Raw genomic sequence first — 23910 nt, forward strand, 5'->3', positions numbered from 1 at the left:
CATGGACCCCCAAGACTTAACTCAATATTTAAATCATAACATTTCTTCAAGCCTTCACAGAGCCCCTGTGATGACACCGTGCCCCCCCCAAGGATCCATGGACCACAGGTTGAGAACCACTGTGGTAGATCATAAAGAAACGAAAGCTGTGTTGTAAAGACTTCAATGTAAATTTATATTCATATCTGCTGCAAAGAAAAGTCAGAATCACTCCTTTACGTTTGTTTTTCTCCCTTTTTCTTTCTGCACTTTTGGCTTTGCCTGTTTTTTAAATTCTTTATCCGTTTCTTTCTTCTATCTTAATTCAGAGGTCCCCAACCTTTTGGGCACCAGGGACCGGTTCCATGGAGAGAGATTTTTCTGCGGACCAGAGAGTGCGTGGTTTTGTGTGCTGCCTGCATCCCGCAGATGGGGCTTTGCTTGTTTCTGCAGACCAGTTGCTGGCATGCTGCGGACCGGTACTGGTCTACAGACCGGGGGTTGGGGACCCCTGCCTTAATTGTGTTTATCTCTTTATCTGAAACCTCTAATAAAATTATTGAAAAAAAGGGAGGGGGCAACTTGACCATTTGAATGGCTTCTCTCACTCATCAAGAGCTCGAGGACATCAAGGTTTCCTATCAGATTCCAAAGGCAAGGAGCACCAGTGGTAAAAAAAACCACATCATTTATTTGCTTGTCTGCATAGAAGTGGAATCTGCAAAACTCATAGAGCAAAGTGCATTTGTATTGACACAGGCTACTACTGTGTTTCCCCAAACTAAGACCTACCCCGAAAATAAGCCTTAGCTTCATTTTTGGGGGGTGGGCCTAATATAAGCCCTACCCCAAAAATAAGCCCTAGCTTTGGGGTGAGACACACACCTAAAAATCAAGCTAGGGCGGAGGTGGGGGTGTGGAGCTGTCCCACGTGCCCTGCACCCACTTACCTTGTAGCCAGGTCTCTCCTCGCCGGCCCACTTCTTCTCCGGTGTCCACAGGCCTGCATTTCACAGTCAGGCCTTTCCGGAAGGCCCCTGCAGCCAAGAACCAATCCATAGTTCGGTTCTGGAAGGTTTTTGCAGCCAAGAACTGAGCTATACATTGAATCCATTGCTCAGCTCTCGGCTGCACAGGCCTTCCGGAAAAGTCTCTGATGGCGAAATGTAGGCCAGAGCTCCATTCTCAGCTGCAGAATGAAGCTGCTCCTTCAGCGGCAGAAGACGTGGGCTGGCTGGGTGAGGCTGTCGGTGCCAGAGGTGAGTGGAAAAGACACGCCCTGAAAATAAGACCTGGTGCCTCTTTAATAATAATAATAATAAAGTTGGAAGGGACCTTGGAGGTCATCGAGTCCAACCCCCTGCTCAGGCAGGAAACCCTACACCATTTCGGACAAATGGCTGTCCGGTCTCTTCTTAAAAACTTCCAGTGTTGGTGCATTCACCGCTTCTGGAGGCAGGTTGTTCCATTGGTTAATTGTTCTAACTGTCAGGAAGTTTCTCCTTAGTTCTAGGTTGGAGGCAAAAAAAAAAAAAAAAGACCCGGTCTTATTTTTGGTGGACATACGGTAGCCACTGGGCGATTCTGCAAAATGACTTTGAGGAAGCATTTATGTTCAAGAAACACCCTTTTATTATTCTTTTAAGACTTTGAGGAGAAGGGCTAAACTCTAGGCTAATTTCCCTTCAACACTATATAGAGCATGGGGAAGGTGACAGCCAGCATGGCACATGTGAAGGCTGTACTGTAGATGGAGTGCTTCTTCATTTGGGCTTCCAGCCTCCTTTCGGTATTGCACAACTCAAGAACCACCTCTTCTGCCTCTAAAGGCTGGCTCCTCGCTTCTGAGGGAAGGCCAAGTAATCCCCTTTCCTCAGGTACAGGCTGAGGCATAACTTTAATGTTCTGTACTTCACGAACCATCTGCCCTAAGCTTTTTTCCAAATTACTAAGCTGCTCTTGCAAGCTTCCGAGGAATGAGCTGATTTGTTTAGAGTAGACCAGCTGCTCCTTCACAGAAACCAAAAGAGGGTCTATTTTTAGTGAGGTGCCCGATCTGTCTTTAGTCAGGGAAGCCCCTTCTCCTTCCTGCGACGTCACCGTGGCAAGTTGCAGGATGTTCTTCAGACTGGCCGTGAGGTCACCGAGATCCTGTTGTTGGGAGTGATAGGCAGTGGCTTGATCTCGGATGGCTTCCTGAAGGCTGGCCGGGCCCTTCTGGGCTTCGAAAACTAAGGCTTTTAATTCTTGCAACCTAACTCGGTTGATGTAAGTGGAACCCAAGACCCCAATCGCGGCCCCCAACACCGAGCCGATAATGGACCAGTTCTTTGTCTTCTCGGCTCTCGTCCTCTCTTTTTCGTGACTTTCCCGCACAGCAGCAGAGAAGAGAGAGAAGGTTTCCCGCTCAGATTCTTCAGCTGTTAGGTAGTTGATCCGATGCCTTTTCTCTTCCTGTAAGAAAGCCAACAGCTCTTATGAAAAGCCATCACCCCCACCACAAGCCAGCAGTTATGTTAAAAGCCTGAAGAAACATAATAAAAGAAACCCAATGCATCAGACAAGATGGAATGAAGTCGGCCCCGTTTTACCACTCCCTGGCTCACGTGCCTTTTTCAAGTATTCGCTAAGTATTTAATATCAAGTATTTGATATTTGGAAGTGGGAAAGAAATATCTCACCTGCTGGTTTCTGCAGGACAAGGTGCTGAGAAACACACAAGTGGGACCATTTGCTTTTTTTTTTTTTCAAACCTATAAGGCAGCGATTCTCAACCTATGGGTCGCGACCCCATTTGGGGTCGATCGACCATTTCACGGGGGTCGCCAAGCAAGGCTGTCTGCCATTTTTTTCCCCTTTTCCAGCGGGTGCCTTACCTCCCTTGAGCTGGGCCAGCTGGTGGTCGGCCTGCTCCGTCTCTGCCGCTTGCCAGCTACGCCTCAGCCGGCGCAGGGTGCGGAACCACGCATGCGCGGCGCTCCCGGGCAGGTAAAGTCCTCAACTTATGACCGGTTTAGTCCTCGACTTACGACCGGTTTAGTCCTCGACTTACGACCGGTTTAGTCCTCGGCTTACGACCGGTTTAGTCCTCGACTTACGATCAGTTGGGGGTCACGGCATTAAAAAGGTTGAGAACCACTGCTATAAGGCTTGCTGATCTGCCTGCAGATTTGCTGTCAGGGTCCTCAGCATGTGATCTTGGCTTAAAACTTTAAAGTAAATGCAAACTGTGGTTTGACAGATAGTCCTCAAATTACAATTCAGTCTGGAATTTCTGTCACTAAGTGATGGAGTTGTCAGGGAAAGTGAAGAGGGGATGTGAAATGAATCAGGGAAGCTGTGCGAGGATGTGGTGCAGGTTGGGGATGGGGCAAAGGTTGCAAGGAGTTTTAGGGAAGGCGTAGCACGGGTCAGGTAGGATACATGATGGTGCAGCGTGAAAATCGGGGAAGGGATGTAAGGGTGTGAGGGAGGGTGTGAGAGGCGTGGAGAGGGTGAGCAAATGGTGGGCAAGGGGGTGCACGAATGGCAGAGTCCCTCTGTAAGGGAGATGAGCAGTTGAAAAATGTGATAAATAAATGCATAAAAATAAATAAATGGAGAGTCAGAAGGGGTGAGAAGACGAGAGAGGCGGGGTACTGTTTTGGGAGGGTGAAAGGGGGGTGCAAGTGGGTTGGGGAAGATGTGCAGGGAGGGCACAAGGGAGTGTGCAAATGGCATAATCAGGGTTGGAGGGGGTGCATGAAGTGCAAGAGAGGTGCTGTGTGGCTTAGGGAGGGTGTGTGTAGACGTGAGGGTGTAGCACAGGTCAAGGAGGACATGTGAGGGTGTAGCACAGGTCAAGGAGGATCCGTGGGGATGCACAAGTGACCAGGGTGGCAGAAGAGCAGAGGGATCTGGGGTGAATAAGCAGTTGGGGGCCCCGACTCCAGTGATCTGCAACATTCCCTGCCGGCTTTCCCATTGACTTTCTGGGGAAGCCAGCAGGGAACTATGCAGATGGCAATTGTGATTGCCGAGCACTGCAACCAGTCGTAAGTGCAAAGACCTAGATCAGGATTGCATGACCATGGAAGTGATGGGAGGGCTGCAACTACAAGGACCAGTTGTAATCACCATTAATTCAATGCCATTGTAACTTCACACAATTGCTGAACAAATGGCTATAGGTCAAGGACTACCTGTATGGTAATTTGGAATACAGCACCACAAATATGGTCCTGTTTAATGTTCTGGTTTTGGTGGGGAGAAAAAGAGGTCACTATTGGAGAGACAATACTGTTTATGGCTTTGAAGAAAATGTCCAGAAATGATTGGGAGAAAAGGCAGGACACAAAATCCAATAAATCAATAGGAATCAAATCAGGAACTCTTGCCAGAAATGTTCTATACACTGACCAGGTTCACATATTTTGTTAACTGCAGAATATTGACTTTTTTTTTTAAATAAATGACAAGAAGCTACATTCACACTCTGTCCTAAGCTGGGACAGATCATATTGCATGAAGTAGACATAAAACTGATATCGGATTGTAGGATTTATCAAATGTTCTTCTTCAAGAAACATTTGTTTGATGTGCACACTGTAAAGAATGAAACTGAATCCTTAGCATCCTTAGCAGGAACACAGGGAAAGATGCTTATAGCTTCTGGCCTTGACGGTATGCCGTCAGTTGGTGTAGCAGTACTGAGTTAGACTGATCTATCATTTCAGCAGCAAACATCCATCATGTGGTCTAGGTAGCAAACTGGAATCTCCCCAACCAGATTGCCAAATTCACTTGGTTTTTCAGAATCAGAAGCACCAAAATATACAGAAAAAGATTCATTCATTCATTCGTTCATTCATTCATTCATTCATTCAGACAGACAGACAGACAGACAATTTATATAGTGCCCAACTCACTCACGGTGACTCCAGGCAGCTGACAGAAATAAAACCCCAAATACAAAACCCAATAAATTCCTACCCAAATAAACCACTTGATGGGCTCCATATCACCCTGGGGTCCCCAGGCCTACTGGCAAAACCATGTCTTCATGGCCTTTCAAAACAATGTTATCTCTGTGGGGATGATGTTCCACAGGGAGGGAGCCACCGTGAAGAAGGCCCTTCTTCTTGGCCCCACTAGATCAGAGTTCCCCAACCTTTCCAGCTTTTTTTTGGGGGGGGGGAGCAGATGGTTCCGCACGAGTGGCCAGAAAGCCTGAGCGCACAGCTCCATTGCTCTCACAAGTGGGGATGCTCCCGAGGTCTGGTTCCATATGGCTCATGGCCCCATGGTGGGCTGCAGCCTAGGAGACTGCAGCCCACCAATCTTGGGGACCCCTTAAGAGGAGGAACCCATAACATTCCCTGTCTCCCTGCTTTGGTGGTGTGGGCAGCTGTAACTGGGAAAAGACAGCCCTTCAAATAACCTGGTCCCAAACCATGTAGGGCTTTAAAGGTAATAACCAGCACCTGGAATTGCACTCGGAAGCAAATCATCAACCAATGCAGCGCTCGCAAGAGAGGGAATGGATACATGTGCAAATCTAGACATTCACAAAATGATGCAGGCCGCTGCATTATATGGTGTTGTATCACTGGTCTATCTATATCACCAGTACTGACTGCCTACAGCTTCTGGCACTAAGATTAGTGAATCAATCTGGGATCTTGGATCCTTAGACAAGGATTATAAATGTTATAAAGTTTGTCTCTTAAAATGGGCACAGCTGCATGCATCGGAGGGATGTTTTTAAACTGGGTGGTAAAGCCCATTTCAGAGCTTTTAACAACTGCACCAATGAACTTTACAGAAGACTCAATATTGATAAAAAGAGTTTGGGGTGGTGGTGGTCCGACTGCCACTCTGAAACCTCAGAATTCCATTAGTCAAGCTCTCTCTTTGCAGTTTCACCAAGGATTGCCTGTCTGATTAACATGGACAGCGCAATGTGCTCCTCCGCGTGATTTGTTCAAGAGTAAATTTCAGAAACTCTAATGGGATTTACCTCCTAGTAATTAATAGAATGCAGATTAGAGGCCTACATGGAAAGGGAGATGCCAGATGTTCAAGCTGGCTTTAGTAAAGGCTGAGGAACACAAGACATTATTGCTGAGGCATGCTGGATAATTGGGATAGACAAAGAATACCCCAAAGAAGGCACTTCAAGGATTACAGAAAGCCCTTGATGGTGTTGAACCTGTCAAACGGTGGAATATGTTTTTAAAAAATGAGAATCCCAGATCATCTCACTGTCCTTGTGCAAAACCTATACATAGGTCAGGAAGTCATAGTAAAGACCGAACTTGCGTAACAGATCAGGTCCAGATTAACAAAGTTGTATACCGGCAATCCTTGATTTACAACCTCAATTAAGTCCAAAATTTCTGTTGCTAAGCAAGACAGTTGTGAACTGAGTTTTGCCCCATTTTATGAGCTTTCTTGCCATAGCTGTTAAGTGAATCACTGCAGTTGTTAAGTTAGTAACACGGTTGTTAAGTGAATCTGGCTTCCCCATTGACTTTGCTGGTCAGAAAGTGGCAAAAGGTGATCACATGACCCTGGGACACTGCAACTGTCATAAATACATGGCAGTTACCAAGCGTCCTAATTTTGACCATGTGATCATGGGGATGCTGCAAGTGTGAAAAAAATGGTCATAGGTCACTTTTTTCAGGGCCATTGTAACTTTCAATGGTCACTAAATAGGTGTAAGTCAAGGATTACCTACCGGTATACTCTCCTTTTATTTACTCAACCTATATGGAAAATATATATCAAGAAAAGTTGAATTGAAGATGATGGTCACGGTTTCAAAACTGAAGGAAAAACATAAATAACCTGGACAACACTGATAATTCTAACCTGATAGTTGAAAATGCAAATGATCCACAAGCTCTAGTAATAAAAAACAAGGAGCATGGTGAAAAAAAATGAATGAAATTAAATGTAAAGACCAAATTAATGACAGTCAGTGTAGCAACCAGCCTTTGAACTGACAATTAAGATACTGAAGTGTGGGAAGCCTCTGGATTAACTATCAACGGTAAAAGAACCAACAGTAAAAAATATGCCACAGACTAGTCTGGCAGAGTAGCCACGAAGATCTTGCAAAATATATTAAAAACCCTGGGATGTGTCTATACCAGTGGTGGCGAACCTATGGCACCGGTGCCAGAGGCGGCACTCACAGCCCTCTCTGTGGGCACGCGCACCGTCACCCCAGTCCTAGGCCTTCAGCTGGGTTTTATAAAACCTTTTCGCTTTAGGCCTCCGCTGCCGTGTGCAAAAAAAAAAAGGTTCAATCAATCAACTTCTCATGGGGAAAAAAAATCTCGCAAAGTTAGAATTGATTGATTGAACTTTTTAGTCCCACCCAGTCTGCCGTTACCACTGCAGCCACGCCCACCCAATGGGCCATGCCCACCAGGCACCCGACGATGCATAAGTGGGTTTGGGGTTGCAGTTTGGGCACTCGGTCTCTAAAAGGTTTGCCATCACTGGTCTATACCTACGGTCGGAGTGGTGCAGACAATGGCTTTCCTCTGAAAGTCTTAGAAGTGAAAGTTGGAAGTTAGACAGAAAGAATATCAATGTTTTTGAACTTTGGTATTGGAGAAGATTCTACAGAATATCATGTACAATTAAGAAAATACACAAATGGACCATTGAACAAATGAAGCCAGAGTGTCTCTCAAGGTACAAATAACCAGGTTCAAATTATCATACTTGGTGCACATTAGGCAAAGACCTCACTCTCTGGAGGAGTCTACAATGCCAGGAAAGATGGAAGGAAAAAGAAGGGGATGACCATCAGCAAATGAATGGACTCTGTTATAGATGTGATGGGTACACCATTGGAAGTCCTCAAGAACCTGATTGAGGACAGATCAACCTGTCCTGCAGAAAGTCTACCTATGTGGCCATGAAGGGTCAACACTGACTCCATGGCACATAAACAATCATTCAATTAACAGAAGATCAGGCTAGCAAAGGCTTCTAGTCATAACAGCCAAGCTGACTACTCATGGGAATGCTCTTCATTCTACTTGCTTTGAAGATGAGAGGGAGAAGATTATGTCCTCAATACATATTTGTGGGCTTCCCATGCCACATCTGATTGGTCCTTATGGGAAGGAAACACTGAAAAAAAGCACTTTGCTTGAGTCACTGAAGCAGTAGGCGTGAGCTTAAATTGACTCCAGAAGATGGTAGAGGACAGAAAGGCCTGGAGGAACGTTGTCCATGGAGGAACATTGTCCATGGGGTCGCGATGGGTCAGACACGACTTCGCAACTAACAACTTACACTCTGATTAAGCTCACTGCTTCAGATAAGATGACCAGCTAGACACATTCCAGATACCACTCTGAAGGAAAATTGACTCCACTGTATGATAATCACCATCAGCCTATTTTACATAAGGCTTTTATTACAAATAACCTCCACCTCATTCCTGCCCCTGAAACAAGATGAAATTGCATTTCCTTTCAGCCTGAATATTTCGAGTTTTCCTGAATAAGGATATGCCTCCTGAACTTAATGCAGTTTTCATGCTGTCAAGCAGGGGTGTCCAACTTTGGCAAATTTACGTCTTGTGGACTTCAATTCCCAGAATTCCCCAGCCAGCATGCAAATGCCTCATTGAAGTACCAATCAAGTCCGATTCCAGCACTGAATTCTGAAGGCGGTCTCAAGGGGACAGATTAATCAGCTTTTGCTTACAGTCTTTAAAAGAAGTCATTTATTTAAAAAAAATTATAACATTACTAGCAAATAACAGGAAACCTGGAAGTCCACAAAGCTATCCAATTAAATCTGCTACATAACAGAAGCACAAGAGCAGAGGACTGAGGTCAGGAATAAGGTGGTGCTTGGCCTGGTCCCTGTGATAACTAATTTCTCTCATCTTACACATTTCTATAGTTGCCACTAAAAACAGCCTTAAATGCTGTTTAACGCTAAGTTTCCTTTCTTGGTCACAGAACCGTGCAACGAAGAAATATAAACCAGGTTTTAGATTCCACACAGTGTTTTTTTTTTTAATGTTGTGTATGATCCATGATGGTAGTGTTTGCTTTGGGAAAGAGCAGGGATTCTTCTGCTTTATGAGACGCGTTTTTCCCTTTGGAAGAGAACGCTTGTGCAAACAAATCTGGGATGCTGGGAAGCGCCTCCCTCTGCTTGGCTACAGAGCCATGTCAGCCAGACGATAGGCGCAAAGCCCCCTTCCTCGTTTCTCATGACCAGTCTCTCCCACGGGAGCAGAGGAGAGCCCTGTTCTTTTTTTAATGCCTCATGAAGCACATTTTGGAGGGGAGCAAAGGGAAGATGCTTCAGCAATGCATGCAAAGAGCAGAAAAAACAGGCTGAAATTCAGTGAGCGCAAAGGCTCCGGTTTACAGTGGGATTGTGGGGGACCCAACTTTCCCAGACTTGTTTGTTGAAGTCGCATGACTGAATCCTGTTGTCAAAACGGGCAATGGGCAGATCAGAGGGTCTGACCGTGCAACAGCTAAGCCATGTTCATGAGGTGTAGCGCCATGGGGTACCCAACACTGGAGCTCAGTTCAAGGAAGTCCATGGGGGAAAAAGCAGCGGAAGACAAGAAACTGGATCTGATACCCGGAAGGTGTGAGGGATTGTATCCAGAATGAATAAGCATATTCATTTAGGGAGCAATCTTTTCCCTCCGAGCCTTAGATCCAGCTCTTCCAAGCTCATCAGTTCATTGCCAGATTGTAATTTTGCAAGGTGATAAAAAAGAATCTTAAATTTATGGGAAATAATCATGCAAACTGCATATAACACATATAACACATTTTCAGTTATTAAGTCAATTACTTTTATTGCCACAGTTGTTAAGTGAATCACTGCAGTTGTTAAGTTAGTAACATGGTTGTCAACTTCCCCGTTGACTTTGCTTGTCAGAAGTTTGTATCTTTGTGCTATTCAACTTTTTGGGACATGGATCCAAATGGAGAGCTAGGAGGGGTTCCTGCCAGTTAGTATTTACCCTTGGTATGTTTAAGTCAGGGGTAGGCAACCTCGGCTCTTTTATGACTCGTGGACTTCAACTCCCAGAATTCCTGAGCCAGCCATGCTGAGGAGAAAGGGAGATGTTTCCAAGCTGAGCCATGCTGGCTCAGGAATTCTGGGAGTTGAAGTCCACGAGTCATAGAAAAGCCATGGTTGCCTACCCCTGGTTTAAGTAGAACTTAAATCTTACTGTGTCCCACAACACTCATTTATTCCCAGCAAGCATGCTTAGCACTGCAGCTGGAGAAGTAAATGAACTTAGCAATACAGCTGGAGAAACAGAGGAGCCCTGATGAGTTTGATCCTGGGCTTGCTAGAAACATCTGGCTCACTGCCACATGGAAGAGGATTCCAGACTAAATAGGAATCCTGCTTGTCTGAATGGCATTCCGAGAAATAACACTAAAGGTAGTCCTCGGCTTACAACGATTTCTTTAGTGACCATTCGAAATTACAACAGTGCTGAAAAAAGTGACATGGCCATTTTTCACTTATGACTACGGCAGCATCCCCATGGTCACATGATCAAACTGGCTCATATTTATGAGCGCTGCAGTGTCCCAGGGTCAGACCGATCTCCTTTTGCAACCTTCTGACAAGCAAAGTCAATGGGGAAGTTAACAACCATGTTACTAACTTAACAACTGCAGGGATTCACTTAACAACTATGGCAGGGAAAGTAATAAATGGGCCAAAATTCACTTAACCACTGTCTGACTTAGCCGCAGAAATTTTGGGTTCAACAGTGGTGATAAGTCAAGGACTACTTGAATTCCAGCCTGTGAAATTAGTCGATATTCTTCCCGAGATGTATCAAAAAGCACAACCCAGAGTTGCTTGCTGTGAGACAAATGAATGAATGAATGAATGAATGAATGAATGAATGAATGGATTTTCTTGACCATCAATATAGTGTTTGTATGCTGAAACCTGTTGTGTAACCTGATCTGGATAGCAAGTCCTAGCCATCCATCAAGGATGATGTAAAAGCACGTAACCCTGAAATTCTGTGTACATAATAGTAGGAAAAGAAGCTAAGAGAGTTGCATTCTTTTACCCTGTTGAACGGCAAAACTGGATGAACTATTTTGTTTCAACTCTTTTCCCTCCCACCCAACCATTTCTGTATCCACAAAATTAAACGTGCATATTTTTGGGAACCGAAGGAACGTCAGACCTTCTTAAAAACACTTCAAAAAGGAAGTACTTTTTTTTTTTTTAGATGGCTGGCAAGTTGGCAAACAGCAAGGCATGGGAACCGTGGCAAAGAGAAAAATAACTCATGGCTAAAAATATTACAAATAATTCGGAGGAGGAGAGCAGCCAGGGAAACAGCTAGACTGCTAGTTGACAAAAAGTTTGCTAAAAAGAGAAGGACTGCAGGGAAGTTTCATGGAATTATTGTTTTGGAAAGCTATCCCGGGCCTGGGATGGTTTTCTTGGGGAAAGAATCTGAAGGACTAAGTGAAGCAGAAGCGGCAAGTGATGGAATACAAGAGCAGATTGACAAACTGGACTTTGATAGAACCCATTAAAGAATTCTTGGGAGTATTTTCAAATACTCCATCAAGAAAAAATAGCAATAGCAAAAGCACTTGGACTTATATACAACTTCACAGTGCTTTACAGCCCTCTCTAAATGATTTACAGAGTCAGCATTTTGCCCCCAACAATCTGGGTCCTCATTTTACCAAGACTGAGTCAACCTTGATCTGGTCAGGATCGAAGGAATCAAACTCCTGGCAGTGAGCAGAATTAGCCTGCAATACTGCATTCTAACCACTGCACCATCAGGACTCTAGAAATAGGCAATTCTAATTACAATTAGCTTTCCCTGAATGCATTGAAAAGTTCTGGACATAATCCTCAGTTTTAAGAAGACAGCCAGATCACTGTTGGCTCATTATTCCAACATCTGAGAGGTGACTGGACTCGGTTTTACAACTATTTTTACTACAGTCATAAAGCAAGTCACTGTTGTCATTATCGAAACTACATAGTCATTAAGGGAATTCATTCTCCCACATGGGTGCTTTTTGCTGGAAACCAGCAAAAAAAAAAAAATTGCAAATCACAGTAACATGACCACACAATGCTTACAACCAGTCTTAAATGTGAGCCAGTAGCCAAGCATCTGAAATGCAATTATGTCACTGCGGGGTGTGTGTGTGTATGTGTGTGTTTAGGCGAAAGGGCCAGGTCTTTAGGGGATGACATGAGAGTCTTAAGCAGGGGTCTTCAAACTTGGCCCTTTTATGATTTGTGGACTTCAACTCCCAGAATTCCTCAGCCAGCATGCCTGGCTGAGGAATTCTGGGAGTTGAAGTCCACAAGTCATAAAAGGGTCAAGTTTGAAGACCCCTCGTCTTAAGCCTCTGTAAGGCTTAATAATTACGTCTCTTAAAATTTCTCAGCCCTAATTCTCAATTAAAACAAAAATTTTAAAAAAACTACCCGGACAAAAAGAGGTATTAGTGGACTGTATGTGGCAGTATTTTAAATCCTGCTCTAGAATCTAGGGAAGGCTGAGCATGTTCTTCCCTTTAAGAACAGTGACAAGAGTTTTGCCCATCCAGCCATGTGGCTGAGGAATTCTGGGAGTCAAAGTCCATGTATCTTAAAGTTGCCAAGGTTGGGAAACGCTGCCTTAGCTAATCAAAAGCTGTGCTTGCACCTACACGCACTAGGAAGCTTTCTGGAGCTTAAATTTCACCTATATTTTGGAAACCACTTGTAAGAATAGAGAAACACCCTCCCATCTCCTCTAAGCAAGTTACGCAAACATGCACTACTATTGCACTACTTCATATTCTAGGGAAGGCAAGAAGTAGAAATGAGTTCAATCCTACATAGCTTTCCAAGATCAACCAAAATTAAGTGCTGCCACCTGCCTGCTAGAGTCTCCTTTAATGACTAGTTGCAGGAATTGGGTATGGCTAGTCTAATGAAAAGAAGGACAAGGAGTGACAAGATAGCAGTCTTCCAATATCTAAGGAGCTGCCCCAAAGAAGAGGGGGTCAAACTATTCTCCAAAGCACCTGAAAGCAACACAAAAAGCAATGGATGGAACTAATCAAGGAGAGAACCAACCTAGAACTAAGGAGAAATTTCCTGAGAGTTAGGACCTGCCTCCAGAAGTTGTGGGTGCTCCATCACTGGAGGTTTTGAAGGGATTGGATAATCATTTGTCTGAAATGGTATAGGGTTTCCTGCCTGAGCAGGGGTTGGACTAGAAGACCTCCAAAGTCTCTTCCAACTCTGTTATTTTGTTATACTTCACGGATCCATCCATGGATCTTTCTTGGCAACAATACTGGGTCTGACTCCACTTACGTCTTTCAACCAGGATCAAAGGATCTTTGTATAGGCAGTCCTCGAATTACAACCGTAATAGAGCCTGCACTTCACAGATGTAAGTCATGATGGTCGTAAAACAGATTGGTCTGTTTGACTGACTCCTTCTCACCCAATTTTATAAACTATTTTGCAGGGGTCATTAAGCAAATGCGGCAGTTGTAAAACGGCCACCGCCATTATTAAGTAAACACCACGGTTGTTAAGCAAGCCAATGATTTGCCATGAATATGGGTTTAACCGAAAACCTGAGCACCCAGTTTGGTCACACTATCGTGGGGGGGACAACCAGCGTAACTTTAAATTTGGGTCATAACTAGTCCCAACACTAAGTGACCAATCATTTGCCAAGAACAACTTGTAAACATGATTTATCACTTTGTTGCTTGTATGCACACTGAGAGCTTATGTAGCAGAGACAAATTCCTCATGTGTCCAATAACACTTGGACTTGAACTAAGAGCCTTCATAAATTAAGTTTTAGGATTGCACGTTCTCTGTCCAGTACCAGTTTCTATTCTTGTAGACCAGTGATGGCGAACCTTTTATTATTATTATTTATTATTATTTATTGAATTTATATACCGCCCTATCTCCCTTACGGGACTCAGGGCGGTGAACAGACGATAATAAAAACCACGATAAATATACACAAATTTCTGTTCTAAAATCAAATTAAATAACAGGCCTGCTCTAAAAATACCCCATACAAAACCCCCACTAAAATGTAATCAAACTACGCCAGGCCGAGTGCCCAAACTGCAACCCAAACCCCACTTATTTATCGCCGGGTGCCAGCTGGGCGCGGCCCACTGGGTGGGTGTGGCTATGGTGGTCATGGCAGACTGGGTAGGTGTGGCCAAGGTGGGTGTGCTCACTTCGATGTTGCTCGTGGGGAGGGATGATCGTGGGGGATGGGCAGGGTTGGGGGAGATCCAGGGGGTCTCTGGCAGGTGGGGCGATAGGCAGGAGGCTCGTCCTGCGGGGTGAGGTGAGGCGAGGCGGGGCGGGGGTGCCATTGTCGCAGGGCAAGGCGAGGCAGGGGCCGGGGTGGCTGCTGCCTGACACCATCGGCCCCCGCAGAGAGGCCAGCGAGCGCATGGGGGCTGACAGTGTCCAGCAGCAGCTACAGCCTGCCAGCCCCTTGACTGGCGCACTCTGGGGCTCCACAGCCCACCGCCAGCAGTTCAGAGAAGCCGCCTCTGAGCTGGATGGCTGGCTGACAGCTGAGGAGGCAATGCAGTGGGTCGTGCCCAGGAAAAGGAGAGCATGCAAGTTCAGGAGGGATGGGACGGGGGGGGGGAGGGAAACCAGCAGTGCTGGGATGCATCCGGCCACGTGGGACCTCGCCGAGTTAGCAGCCGGTTGATTGAAGAGGGATGGTTGCCATCTCCAGGGCATGCCTTGCGTGCCCACAGAGAGGGCTCTAAGTGCCGCCTCTGGCACACATGCCATAGGTTTGCCACCATTGTTGACTATACTTGTATTTTGGAAAAGAAACCAGGAAAGCTATGTAGCATGTGACCCAGCTCATATACCTCAACAAGCCTAACCTTTCCTAAGCCGCTTTAAGAAATACCAAATCGAAAAGAAAGTGCCATTATTCAAAATAATCAATAAAGAAAAATCTCTCCCGAGAATAAAGTTAGCAAATCCAATTATCCAAATGTGACTGGTAGCTGGTTGAAAATGCTCGGTGTGTATAAAAGGTCAGCCCATTGTTAGCATTTTCCTGATTAATCAAATGCTTCATTTCTTTCAACAAAACCTCCAGTGCTATAGGATTTGGCTAAGCTCCCTCCCAATTAAAAGATACCATTCCAAAACTAGTCAATGAAACTATGACAGCTTTTTAATTGGAAATTCTATTTTCACGTTTTAACATGGGGGAGGGGGCAACCGTGGCAATTTTATGACCTGTGGACTTCAACTCCCAGAATTCTTGAGCCAGCAGGGTATGCTCACAAATTTTGGGAGTTGAAGTCCACAGATTGTAAAGTTGCATAGTTGCCCGCCCCGGTTTTAACATAAGTCAGCTTGAAGCAGCTCCAAAAAGAGAGGGAATAAAACTCCAAAAATAAATAAAATTTTAAAAAAGGGAAATCAGACTGATTCATGTGCCTCCAACATCTGGGGGTATTCTTACCTGCAATAATTTGTGCTCCAAAGTTGCCAGTTCCAGATACTGAACGTCCTCACGTGACACTCGGTCTAAACGATCCCGAATTTCTTTCAATTTCAGCTGCTGAGTCTCCCACGTGTCACGAGTTTCTCGTACAATTCCTCGAGCAAACATAAACTGTTTTTCAGCCTGGAAGACATTAGAAAAGGGAAAGTTATTCATGCCGCTGAAATGGATAGATTTACATGGGAATTCAAGGATAAAAGTGAAACTAAGTACTAGAAAATCTGGGAACAATTTTATGATTGGATAGACAATAGGAGGGTAGCCAAGACAAATGTATAGTGTTAGAATGAAATATAGATTATAGACAAATGTATATTTAAAAGATAAATAGATATACAGAAATAAGGGGGAAAGTGTCAATATTATATTATAAATAGTGAGCAAAACTCAAGAACTATATGTCTATATGAGTACTAATACTACTGTAAAATGTCGGAAGGTGTATGGAACCAGTGACGTCATATCTATGTCCAATATGTTTTTAATTTTGTATTATTAATAAAAATTAAAAAGAAAAAAAGAAAAGGGAAAGTAGACTGTATACTTTATCTGACAGCTTAAATAGGGTCAGATTACCACTAGATGGCAGCAAAGAGTAAACAGTGTTTTGAATGTTTTGGTCCACCTAGTGCAGGGGTAGGCAACCTTGGCTCTTTTATGACTCGTGGACTTCAACTCCCAGAATTCCTGAGCCAGCATGGCTCAGCTTGGAAACCTCTCCCTTTCTCCTCAGCATGGCTGGCTCAGGAATTCTGGGAGTTGAAGTCCCCGAGTCATAAAAGAGCCAAGGTTGCCTACCCCTGACCTAGTGCAAGCATGTCAAACTACCGGCCCAAGTGCCGGATGCATCACGCTGAAACCACGCCCACCCCATTGCCAGCAATGGGTAAAAAGTCCCAATACGTTGCGCGTGATGTCACGTGACGTCGCGAGTTTGACATGCCTGACCTAGTGGCTGTGTGGATGTTTGCAGCCCAGATCCACAACCCTGACCCTCATATCCATCAGAATGTGATGGATTCTAGCTTACTTCAGCTAACATATTTTGGCCATGCTCATGTGAATTCTGGCAACGACAATGCCAATTCTTGCAGCTGCAAAGCACCAGATAATAGTAGAGATGCTGCATAAAAGAAGGGTCGCAAATGATCAGAGAAATATTATATTTTTAATGCAGGTAGTCCCCGACTTACAACCTTTCGTTTAGTGACCATTCGAAGTTACAATGACACCAGAAAAAAGTGACTTAATACCGTTTTTCACATTTGCGACCGTTGCCACTTCCCCATGGTCAAGTGATTGAAATCTGGATGTTTGGCAAGTGGCACATATGTACCGGTATGTATGATGGTTGCAGGGTCCCAGAGTCATGTGATCACCTTATGCGACCTTCGAGCAAGCAAAGTCAACGGGGATGCCAGGTTCACTTAATAACCAATGTCACTAATTTAACAATGGCAGTGATTCACTTAACAACTGTGACAAAGTCGTAAAATGGGCAGAACTCACTTAGCCACAACAGAAAGTTTTGAGCTCAATTGTGGTTGTAAGTCATTTCATTATATCATCCATTATGCACGCCAAAGTCAAGAAGGCTCGGTTGTTACCATTTTAACCTCCTTTCATTATACTGTGAAGATCGTCCCTTTTGGGAAGACTTTGGGTCAAGTGGTTATCTGACACTTATCAACTGCGGCTCACAACCATTCATTTAGTGCAGGGGTAGGCAAGATCAGCTATTTTATGACTCGTGGACTTCAACTCCCAGAATTCCTGAGTTAGCATAGCTGACTCAGGAATTCTGGGAGTTGAGGTCCACGAGTCATAAAAGAGCCTAGGTTGTCTACCCCTGGTTTAGTGACTGTTAGAAGTTACAATGGCAATGAAAACAGTGACTTATGACCAGATTTCATACTTACATCCACATGGTCAAAATTCAAGCACCTGACAACTGTGTACATGACAATTGCACTGTCCCAGGGTCATGCGATCATCCCAGCTGGCTTTCAACAAGCCAAGTCAATGGAGGAAGCTAGGTTCACTTAACGATCGCACGAATCATATAGCAACAGCAATGATTCACTTAACCACAGTGGCAAAAAGATTGTAAAATGGGGCAAAACTCACTTATCAGCCTCGCTTAACAACAGAAATTTTGGACTCAGTTGTGGTTGTAAGTCAAGGACTACCTGTAAGCAGGCATTCCCACCAAATTGACCAGTTATCCCGTCATACCCAAATTGACCAGTTATCCCGTCATTACCTCTGTCACGTTCCCCTGGGCTTCCCTGACTTCATTAATGCCAACAAATTCCTCATATTTGTCCCACCAGCTTTGTGTGGTTGCAGAGATGCGCTGAATGGAGCGTCTACCCAAATCCTTTCCAGCTCCAGAGAGGCGACAAAGAAAAACTTTAGCTGTTTCCATTGCGTTGGCTGCTTCAGACTTTTTGGAGGCTGGAGAGCAGTACATCCTCATAAAAGATAACAAACGGGGACGTTGCATTTTGCGATGCTCTGACAAGTGAACTAGCACTTGGGCACTTTACTGAACCTGCGCACACAGGGCCACCATTGTGAGAAAAAATACCTGGAAGGACACAGAATTGAAGAAAAACAAGAGTACCATGTCAGAAACTCATTAAAAAATTAATCTACAAAGGTTTTTAAAAAGCAACCCGCACTGAACTGAGTGTTCACATTAATCTAGCACTGATGATGTTCCCGAGTTTAGTAATGAAATGTCTGCGAGAAAACCACCCAGCTCAGAGAGCACCAAGGACCCCACACTCAAATTAATCTCTACATCTGGAGCTTCCCATACAATGGCATGACATGTTAATGCATTTGCTACACCCAAATTAACAGAATAACAGAGCTGGGAGAGATCTTGGAGGTCTTCAAGTCCAAACCCCTGCTCAACCAGGAGATCCTATATACCATACCAGACAAGTGGCCGTCCATCTCTTTTTAAAAGCCTCCAATGATGAAGTACCCATAACTTCTGAAGGCAAGCCGTTCCACTGGTGAATAGAATAGAATAGAATAGAATAGAATAGAATAGAATAGAATAGAATAGAAGCTGGAAGGGACCTTGGAGGTCTTCTAGACCAGCCCCCTGCTCAAGCAGGAGAACCTATACCATTTCAGACAAGTGACTGTCTAGTCTCTTCTTAAAAACCTCCAGTGATGGAGCACCCACGATTTCTGGGGGTAAGTTGTTCCACTGGTTAATTGTCCTCACTGTCAGGAAGTTTCTCCTTAATTCCAGGATGCTTCTCTTTTTGGTCAGTTTCCAACCATTGTTTCTTGTCCTGCCCTCTGGTGCTTTGGAGAATAATTTGACCCCCTCTTCTTTGTGGCAGCCCCTCAGATACTGGAACACTACTATCATTAATTGTTCTCACTGTAAGGAAATCTCTCCTTATTTTTAGCTTGAGTGTTCTTGTTTCATTTCTTTTTTCTTTATAGAAATGAATGAAGCCAGCTGGATGACTTTGGGCCAGTCCCTGTCTCTCAGCCCAATCCACCTCACAGGGTCGTTGCTGTGGGGAAAACAGGAGGAGGAAGGCGTATTAGGTCCGTTTGCCACCTTGATTTTACTCATCAAGTAATAAAGGCAGGATCAAATTCTAATAAATAAATAAATAAATAAATAAATAAATAAATTTCCTCCATTCATATGTATTGAAGTAGAAGATTTATCCTACAGAAACCGTGTGGAGAAGATGGAATCCCATCCTTATTAAGTCTCTTGGATGGGTGGGGTATTTCCAGTCATGGGCATAAAGGTGGGATATAAACTGTAAAAGAAGAGGGGAGGGAAGCTTTTCCTGATAAGTAAAAACCACAATGCCACAGTCTCCATATTTTCCATTTCCAGCTCCTACCCTATATTCAATCCCCCTCTGTTGGGTGGAGAAATTCAACTTCTTCTTCTTCTTGTGCCATATCCGTTATCGGACGTTGGCGATCATGTTGGCAATCCTGTTTTTATCAGCAGCTGCACAAAAAAGTGCTGCTGAGTTTTGTCCAAACCAGTCCCTTAGATTTTGAAGCCACGATGTTCTTTTTCTGCCTGGACCTTTTAAAAGTGTGGAAAACTGAGAGTTTGGAGAAGGAGATGGCTATAAAGTTACTTCTAAATAAGCTGGGTCTTGAACCTTGAAGAATGTGAACCAGTTGCTAATCTTCCATTTTGAAGCAAGGATCCCAGGGAGGGTGGTTAATAGGGATTCAATGCTAAGCAATTCTTGGATGACATGAGTTTTTATTTAAGACTCTTTCTAATATGGCCACTAGACTATTGCAAGCAGTTAAATCTCTGAGTGGTTTTTGACCATGAGACTGATTTCAGATTAGCTGCCTGGAGGGGAAATAGGGATTGTAGGATACAATTATCCAGTGGTTCCATTCTATTTTGCTGACTAACTCCAGATGGTGCAAGCAATCATTGTTTCAGATTACTTTACTTTGCTATGGACTTCTAAAGACTTTATTTGCTCCTCATGCTTTTTAATCTCTAAATGAAGCCAACATTGAAGGGTGATTACTGCAAGAGAAAAAAAATGAAAATGAGAGAAATATATTTTATAATGTGCATAATGAAAAAACCTTGTAAACAAAGAAATGAAAGAGAGTAATGGATGTATAAAACGGGTTAGGGAAAATGTAGAGCAATTTTGATTAAAAAAAATTTTAAAAAAATGCTATGGAAGTTAATGGATAAAACAAGGAGCCAAGAAAAATGATTGAAAATTAAAATACAAATCATGAGAAGATTTGGGATGAAAGTAAAGTGAGAGGATGAGGGAAGATATGCACAGAAATGATAGTTACATTGAAATGAATGAATATCCCTTTTCTGTACCTTGTATAATGTTGTTATCCTGAAACCTGTCCGTAAAGAAGTTTCAGATATTAGGTATGGATGTATATAGAAAATCAGTCGTAAAAATTACTCCAGACTTTTGCAGTTAAAAATCATCAATGCTGATCATCCAGGTCTGTCTACCATCTTGTGACGAACTTATCAAAACACAGACACTGTTCTACCTTAGCTCATATAAGCTGAGACAAAGAGATAAACACATTTTCTTACCCACATTAGCTTTTTTTTTTTTTAAAAAAGAAATTTCTCTGCACAGCTTCATGTTGTGCATTAGTTATGCACGTTCCTGGACAAGGCGGTCCTGCTCACAGGTACTCATGCCCAAATGACCTCTCGATTGGATTACTACCATATAATTGTACTCTGCATGGGGCTGCCCTTGAAGTCTATTCAAGAGCTTCACCTGATACAAAATAGGGTAGCTTGAGCAGTTACACGTGTCTCTAGAGTGGCACACTTTACGCCTCTGCTCTGTACGCTGTATTGGTTGCCAGTTTGCCTCTAGGACCAATTCAAGGTGCTGCTTTGGACCTTTAGAGCAGTGGTTCTCAACCTTTTTAATGCCGCAACCCCAACTGGTTGTAAGTCGAGGACTAAACCGGTCGTAAGTCGAGGACTTTCCCTGCCCGGGAGCACCGCGCATGCATGGTTCCACCCCCTGCGCCGGCTGAGGCGTAGCTGGCAAGCGGCAGAGACGGAGCAGGCCGACCACCAGCTGGCCCAGCCCAAGGGAGGTAAGGCACCCGCTGGAAAAGGGGGAAAAAATGGCAGACAAAAAAAATGGCGGACAAAAAAAATGGCGGACAGCCTTGCTTGGCGACCCCCATGAAATGGTCGATCGACCCCAAATGGGGTCCCGACCCACAGGTTGAGAACCACTGCTTTAGAGCCCTACATGATATGACATGGGACCAGGTTATTTGAGGGTCTGCCTCCACCCGAGGCAGTGCAATGGCTCAGTGATTAAGACTCTGGAAAACTGACAGCCCAAGTTCAGGACCCAAGGACCACATGATGGGATGAGCTCTCATTGTCGCCCCAGTTCCTGCCAATCTAGCAGTTCAAAAGCATGCAACTGCGAGTAGATAAATAGTTACCCCTTCGATGGGAAGGTAACAACACTCCATGACATTATGCTGGCCACGTGACCAAGGAAAGAACTTCAGACAGCACAGGCTCAATGGCATTGAAACGGAGATGAACACCATCAGCTACAACTAGCAGAGAAAAATCCACAGGGACTCCTTTACTTTTACCTACCTCGACCTAATTACATCTGCCTGTGTCAGGCACAAAGAACCCAAAACAAGAGGAAGAGCTGATCTGAGTAGTATATTTATTTCTGCTCACTTGCAGACAGGAATCTCACCAGACTAAAGCATTCATTACATAACTACATATATAAATACTATGAAGCTTTAGGAAGAATCTCCCTTCAGCTGCTTCCTCCCCACAAGTGACTCAAAGCTAATTAGGCGTTTCACTCCTTCCCTCAACTCAATGCCAGATTTCACCATTGGGGCTGACAGAAGGGGTATCCTATGGGTCCAGTTCATCAAGCAGTTATATCTGGCAAGACACAGGAGATGGGCCTTTGGTCTTGTGGTTCCTGCCCTGTAGAACATTATTTCCCCATAAGGTGAGACTGGCCCCGTCTCTGACATCTTTCCAGAAGTCCCTTAAAATACGGTAGTGATATCAGGCTTCCCAAGAAGGTGAATTAGTGAGATGGGTGCAGTGGTGGGATTCAAATATGTGAACAACCGGTTCTCTGTGTGGATGCCACTTCCAGAAGTCCATTCTGGGTCTGGGCAACAAAAAATTAGCTACCGGTTCTGCCGAAGTGGTGCAAACTGGCTGAATCCCACCACTGAGATGGCTATATTGCCTATAATAATAACTTTCTCAGCTAGCCTGCTACTAGTCATTCTGACTGGAGCTCTTCTTTGTGGAATGTTTTTTAATTGTTAGTTTTTATGATGTAGTTATATTGCATGCAATCCAGAGTCTTGTTCTATGAGACGGGTGGCTACATGATAGGAGGAAGAAACGGAATGTAGAAATAGCACTGTAAGCTGCATATGTATCCAACATGAATGTACATGAAGTCTACATATATTAAAGTTGCAAGTTTGGAAAATACTGCTTTAAAATGTATGATGAAACACATATAAATGAAACTGGTGTTTTATGCCAACCTTGCTATATTGTTCATCAGAAAGGAAATGACAGCAAGTAAAATAAATATGCTGTAATGAATACTGCCAAAAATGCTTTATAGGATCAATGAGCTACCCATAAGGCAGCCATCAACAGAATATGACCTATTTCTTATAGTCCCCAGATTTTAAGACATATATCAACTCTTTCATTCTAATGCCCAGATTTACACCTTAGAAACACTGCTATCTCTTATAGCAGGGGTCTTCAAACTTGGCCCTTTTATGACTTGGGGACTTCAACTCCCAGAATTCCTCAGCCAGAGTGCCTGGCTGAGGAATTCTGGGAGTTGAAGTCCATAAGTCACAAAAGGACCAAGTTTGAAGGCCCTTGTCTTATAGCTTTATCTTATTTAAATGTCCAAGTCACAGCTATGACATAAAGCAATTTCCTCAAGCTAATCTCAGGATACCAGTTATGGTGTCCCCAGGCCAAACAGCTCAGATTCTATAATTGCTATTTTGCTAACTTGAAATTGAGGATCACTGGATGTAGGAATCTTAAGAACTTCCCTGAGTCCAAAAATATGGCAACAAAATTGTTGACTGAGTTGTAAAATAATTTCATAGTTTTAAAAAAACTCCTAAGATTTCTTTTTGTTTCTAGACAACCTTCAAAATCCTGGTTTCAGTCCATCTTTCCCAAAATCAGCACCATACTGTTAAAATTCTCACTCATCCCTGCTAGGAGAGCCAACAGAGGTGTTCCCTGTTGCAATTCAGACGTATGTCTGTTTCTAAGGTAGCCCTGTTGGGTTTTAAATACCGGTATAACTTCTAATTTACCACTTTTGTTTTTAATCACTGTCACTGTTGTTTCAATTATTCTGGAAAAGAATCTGATGTTTGAATTCTATAATAAAATTTTAGTGTTGTAACCGCTTCCTGCTTTTTAATAATTTTTGTTTGGGTGGCACTTGGGAAACTTGCAAATGAACATATAGATCGCTGCACACGCACCCTTTAAGGGAAGTGGAAATCAAATTGCAATTTCAGGGGAATTAAGCCTCCTTGGCTGATCCACTGGATCTCAAAAATTAAAGCTGCACGTATGCAGGAACTTATTTCTTCCATCTCCCCCATCCCTTGGCTGCTTTGTTGCTCTCCGTTCCCTAAAGCCTTCCCACGTGCACGTTTCCCAGAATCGCAGCAACCCCGAAATCTACTTCTCTCTGCCCCGAAGGAACCCCTTCATTCATTCATTCACTTACTACGACGTTCCCCCTGTAGTCCGCTTCACGCTTCCTTCC

General features: G+C 43.9%; 1 protein-coding gene across 2 annotated transcripts; it reads right to left on the reverse strand.

The window, feature by feature from the left end:
• Positions 1–1610: 1610 nt before the first annotated feature.
• Positions 1611–23910, reverse strand: CCDC51 (coiled-coil domain containing 51). Of its 2 annotated transcripts, none has more exons than XM_015825231.1 (4): positions 23872–23910; positions 17814–18140; positions 15509–15673; positions 1611–2433 (listed from the first exon to the last, which is right to left on the reverse strand). In XM_015825231.1, the coding sequence occupies exons 2-4, from the start codon at positions 18054–18056 to the stop codon at positions 1654–1656; spliced, it is 1188 nt and encodes a 395-aa protein (XP_015680717.1). In that variant the 5' UTR covers positions 18057–18140; positions 23872–23910; the 3' UTR covers positions 1611–1653. The 2 variants fall into 2 exon arrangements, with proteins under 2 accessions (XP_015680717.1, XP_015680718.1); XM_015825232.1 differs by lacking the exon at positions 23872–23910 and adding an exon at positions 19441–19453.

Source organism: Protobothrops mucrosquamatus, unplaced genomic scaffold (assembly GCF_001527695.2).
Source record: "Protobothrops mucrosquamatus isolate PMUCROS unplaced genomic scaffold, P.Mucros_1.0 scaffold2553, whole genome shotgun sequence".
Taxonomy (NCBI): Eukaryota; Metazoa; Chordata; class Lepidosauria; order Squamata; family Viperidae; genus Protobothrops; species Protobothrops mucrosquamatus.